Here is a 6,000-nt window from a genome sequence, read left to right as displayed (position 1 = left end):
AAATCTGGGAATTGTGGATTTCCTTCATCATCAGTGTGATAATATAACAGAAATGCAACCGATGAATCCTAAATTCAGTTGCAGCAAAAAAAAGTTAACAAAATAAAGTTGCATACAAAAATCACTCAGTACACAAGACCCCCAGTCTGCAGACAACAGCCACAGTCAGCAATGAATGGGGGACTATATGCTTATTATCTCAGGGGCTGCTCATCTGCGGAAGGTGAAATCTGAGCTTTCCCCAAATCCTGCTGAGTGGTTTCCGTTCGGTCATGTGACTCCAGCCCCGGCCGCTGCAGGACGGGGAGCTCCACTCATCAAGGAACGTATGTGGAGGAGTGAGAGTGATCAGCACAGGGCAGGACCCTCACACTCTGCAGGACAAGCTCTGCTGGAAGCTGCTAGATCGATATTTCGAGAATCCCTTTAAATCATGTCGGAAAGTCCAGTAAAAAGTGATGTCAGCAGTGGAAATAACGGAACAGAGGGAGGATGCAGCGTCCCAGGGCAGAACACGGAGGAGGTAGGAGAGATCGGCTGCACAGAGACCCTGGGGCTATCCTGGGTCATGGATCTGCTGCACAGAGAGACCCGGCTGGGGCTATCCTGGGTCATGGATCTGCTGCACAGAGACCCTGAGGCTAGCCTGGGTCATGGATCTGCTGCACAGAGACCCTGAGGCTAGCCTGGGTCATGGATCTGCTGCACAGAGACCCTGAGGCTATCCTGGGTCATGGATCTGCTGCACAGAGAGACCCTGGGGCTATCCTGTGTCATGGATCTGCTGCACAGAGAGACCCTGGAGCTATCCTGGGCCATGGGGCTGCTGCACGAAGCGACCCTGGGGCTATCCTGGGCCATGGATCTGCTGCACAGAGACCCTGGGGCTATCCTGGGTCATGGATCTGCTGCACAGAGAGACCTTGGGGCTATCCTGGGTCATGGATCTGCTGCACAGAGACCCTGGGGCTATCCTGGGTCATGGATCTGCTGCACAGAGACCCTGGGGCTATCCTGGGTCATGGATCTGCTGCACAGAGACCCTGGGGCTATCCTGGGTCATGGATCTGCTGCACAGAGACCCTGGGGCTGTCCTGGGTCATGGATCTGCTGCACAGAGAGACCTTGGGAATAGCCTGGGTCATGGATCTGCTGCACAGAGAGACCTTGAGGCTATCCTGGGTCATGAATCTGCTGCACAGAGACCCTGGGGCTAGCCTGGGTCATGGATCTGCTGCACAGAGACCCTGGGGCTATCCTGGGTCATGGATCTGTTGTACAGAGAGACCCTGGGGCTAGCCTGGATCATGGATCTGCTCTACAGAGAGACCCTGGGGCTAGCCTGGGTCATGGATCTGCTCTACAGTGAGACCCTGGGGCTATCCTGGGTCATGGATCTGCTGTACAGAGAGACCCTGGGGCTATCCTGGGTCATGGATCTGCTGTACAGAGAGACCCTGGAGCTATCCTGGGTCATGGATCTGCTGTACAGAGAGACCCTGGGGCTATCCTGGGTCATGGATCTGCTGTACAGAGAGACCCTGGGGCTATCCTGGGTCATGGATCTGCTGTACAGAGAGACCCTGGGGCTATCCTGGGTCATGGATCTGCTGTACAGAGAGACCCTGGGGCTATCCTGGGTCATGGATCTGCTGTACAGAGAGACCCTGGGGCTATCCTGGGTCATGGATCTGCTGCACAGAGACCCTGGGGCTATCCTGGGTCATAGATCTGTTGTACAGAGAGATCCTGGGGCTATCCTGGGTCATGGATCTGCTGTACAGAGAGACCCTGGGGCTATCCTGGGTCATGGATCTGCTGTACAGAGAGACCCTGAGGCTAGCCTGGGTCATGAATCTGCTGCAACATAATTCTGGTGAATAGTTTGCAGTCTGATATTATAGGGGACGGACTAAACTGCATATTGGGATGATGGGATGATGGGATGATGGGCTGCAATACTAGACTCCACCACTAGATGGCAGCACATTTTACAAATGCAGCCCAGGAAATGACTTCTTGTAATATAGGAAGAAGGGAATTCAATGGAAATACTTAAATGAATCAGAACATCCACAGGGCTGGATTAAAGTTTAATAATAGAACCAGGGAAAAAAGATTGTAACTATATGGGATTATGTGTAGAATATCGGGTTACACACGCCTGGTGATATATCTCATCAACATTTCATAGGAATATGGGTATAATTATTGTTCTGTATGGGGATTATGGGTGAAATATCACAAATACACATGCCCAGGAACATACTTCATCTACTTCTGATAGGAATATGGGTATAATTATTGTTCTGTATGGGGATTATGGGTGAAATATCACAAATACACATGCTCAGGAACATACTTCATCTACTTCTGATAGGAATATGGGTATAATTATTGATCTGTATGGGGATTATGGGTGAAATATCACAAATACACATGCTCAGGAACATATTTCATCTACTTCTGATAGGAATATGGGTATATCTATTGTTCTGTATGGGGATTATGGGTGAAATATCACAAATACACATGCCCAGGAACATATTTCATCTACTTCTGATAGGAATATGGGTATATCTATTGTTCTGTATGGGGATTATAGGTAAAATATCACAAATACACATGCCCAGGAACATACTTCATCTACTTCTAATAGGAATATGGGTATATCTATTATTCTGTATGGGGATTATAGGTAAAATATCACAAATACACATGCCCAGGAACATACTTCATCTACTTCTAATAGGAATATGGGTATATCTATTATTCTGTATGGGGATTATGGGTGAAATATCACAAATACACATGCCCAGGAACATATTTCATCTACTTCTGATAGGAATATGGGTATAACTATTGTTCTGTATGGGGATTATGGGTGAAATATCACAAATACACATGCCCAGGAACATATTTCATCTACTTCTGATAGGAATATGGGTATAATTATGTTCTGTATGGGGATTATGGGTGAAATATCACAAATACACATGCTCAGGAACATATTTCATCTACTTCTGATAGGACTATGGGTATATCTATTGTTCTGTATGGGGATTATGGGTGAAATATCACAAATACACATGTCCAGGAACATACTTCATCTACTTCTGATAGGAATATGGGTATAATTATTGTTCTGTATGGGGATTATGGGTGAAATATCACAAATACACATGCCCAGGAACATACTTCATCTACTTCTGATAGGAATATGGGTATATCTATTGTTCTGTATGGGGATTATGGGTGAAATATCACAAATACACATGCCCAGGAACATATTTCATCTACTTCTGATAGGAATATGGGTATAACTATTGTTCTGTATGGGGATTATGGGTGAAATATCACAAATACACATGCCCAGGAACATATTTCATCTACTTCTGATAGGACTATGGGTATATCTATTGTTCTGTATGGGGATTATGGGTGAAATATCACAAATACACATGTCCAGGAACATACTTCATCTACTTCTGATAGGAATATGGGTATAATTATTGTTCTGTATGGGGATTATGGGTGAAATATCACAAATACACATGCCCAGGAACATAATTCATCTACTTCTGATAGGAATATGGGTATAATTATTGTTCTGTATGGGGATTATGGGTGAAATATCACAAATACACATGCTCATGAACATACTTCATCTACTTCTGATAGGAATATGGGTATAATTATTGTTCTGTATGGGGATTATGGGTGAAATATCACAAATACACATGCTCAGGAACATATTTCATCTACTTCTGATAGGAATATGGGTATAATTATTGTTCTGTATGGGGATTATGGGTGAAATATCACAAATACACATGCTCAGGAACATATTTCATCTACTTCTGATAGGAATATGGGTATATCTATTGATCTGTATGGGGATTATGGGTGAAATATCACAAATACACATGCTCAGGAACATACTTCATCTACTTCTGATAGGAATATGGGTATATCTATTGATCTGTATGGGGATTATGGGTGAAATATCACAAATACACATGCCCAGGAACATACTTCATCTACTTCTGATAGGAATATGGGTATATCTATTGTTCTGTATGGGGATTATGGGTGAAATATCACAAATACACATGCCCAGGAACATACTTCATCTACTTCTGATAGGAATATGGGTATAATTATTGTTCTGTATGGGGATTATGGGTGAAATATCACAAATACACATGCTCAGGAACATACTTCATCTACTTCTGATAGGAATATGGGTATAATTATTGTTCTGTATGGGGATTATGGGTGAAATATCACAAATACACATGCCCATGAACATAGTTCATCTACTTCTGATAGGAATATGGGTATAACTATTGTTCTGTATGGGGATTATGGGTGAAATATCACAAATACACATGCCCAGGAACATACTTCATCTACTTCTGATAGGAATATGGGTATAACTATTGATCTGTATGGGGATTATGGGTGAAATATCACAAATACACATGCTCAGGAACATACTTCATCTACTTCTGATAGGAATATGGGTATAACTATTGATCTGTATGGGGATTATGGGTGAAATATCATAAATACACATGCCCAGGAACATACTTCATCTCCTTCTGATAGGAATATGAGTATAATTATTGTTCTGTATGGGGATTATGGGTGAAATATCACAAATACACATGCCCAGGAACATACTTCATCTACTTCTGATAGGAATATGGGTATATCTATTGTTCTGTATGGGGATTATGGGTGAAATATCACAAATACACATGCTGAGGAACATACTTCATCTACTTCTGATAGGAATATGGGTATATCTATTGATCTGTATGGGGATTATGGGTGAAATATCACAAATACACATGCCCAGGAACATACTTCATCTACTTCGGATAGGAATATGGGTATAATTATTGTTCTGTATGGGGATTATGGGTGAAATATCACAAATACACATGCCCAGGAACATACTTCATCTACTTCTGATAGGAATATGGGTATAATAATTGTTCTGTATGGGGATTATGGGTGAAATATCACAAATACACATGTCCAGGAACATACTTCATCTACTTCTGATAGGAATATGGGTATAATTATTGTTCTGTATGGGGATTAGGGGTGAAATATCACAAATACACATGCCCAGGAACATACTTCATCTACTTCTGATAGGAATATGGGTATAATGGTTCTTTGTGGGTATTATAGGTGATATATCATGAATACACATGCCCAGTGTCATATTCGATCAATTCCTGGTAAGAACACGTATGTGTACAATTATTGTTTTATATGTTAATTATTGGTAAAATATGATGAAACATTTCATTAACTTTCGGTAAGAATATGGGTATATTTATTATTCTATATGGGGTTATGGTCAGAATGCTATGGAGATACAGATCCTGTAACCTATTTGCATCTGACAGGACTACATGTCCATTGACTTCTCCCACCCCTGGCATCATAGGTCTTTGACCCAGTGTTCCCACCTCCTTATTAGGCCGGCCATGTCATAGAGATGAGCAGTCTTGCACCATACTTCTTGCTTATATACCTATATTATTCTCAATACATTGTTCTTTATAGGATGTTGGATCTTTTGCAGGATTTTATTGGTTACTTAGGTTTGTTGACATCAATAACTTTTAATGGAGATATATAGAATTTTTTAAAAATAACTTTTAATAAAATAATAGGTTTTATCTTAACAAAAATATTTGGAAATGGAACATATATTTTAGTGTATACTGGTCTCTAGGTTAATACGAAGGCCATCATAACAAATCAAACAAAATAGCTTTCATGGAACAATAAATGATCCTGCTTACGTTCACATGTTTGATATAGGACTCGGTATTGCTTCTTCGTCAGTAGGCAAGGCATAATTGAGTCTTATGTGCCTGTTTTCCATCCAGGTTCACTTGAATGGGAATGGAAACTTTCATATTGATCCCCGCTATACAGGGCAGATTTTTTTTTTTTGTGTGGCTGTTTCTGTGC

The 6,000-nt window shown here is 41.5% G+C and overlaps 1 protein-coding gene across 1 annotated transcript in view; it reads left to right on the top strand.

The window, feature by feature from the left end:
* The first annotated feature begins 292 nt into the window (after positions 1 to 292).
* LOC138681470 (two pore calcium channel protein 1-like) overlaps positions 293 to 6,000 on the top strand; it is a 108,887-nt gene continuing 103,179 nt past the window's right edge. The window contains exon 1 of the mRNA XM_069768993.1: positions 293 to 523. Within this exon, the coding sequence (XP_069625094.1) occupies positions 434 to 523 (90 nt within the window). The 5' untranslated portion in view covers positions 293 to 433. The remainder of the gene's footprint in view (positions 524 to 6,000) is intronic.

This window comes from Ranitomeya imitator, chromosome 5 (genome assembly GCF_032444005.1).
Source record: "Ranitomeya imitator isolate aRanImi1 chromosome 5, aRanImi1.pri, whole genome shotgun sequence".
Taxonomy (NCBI): domain Eukaryota; kingdom Metazoa; phylum Chordata; class Amphibia; order Anura; family Dendrobatidae; genus Ranitomeya; species Ranitomeya imitator.
The sequence above is the reverse complement of the archived record's forward strand: the minus strand, read 5'-3'. Positions and strand labels throughout refer to the sequence as shown.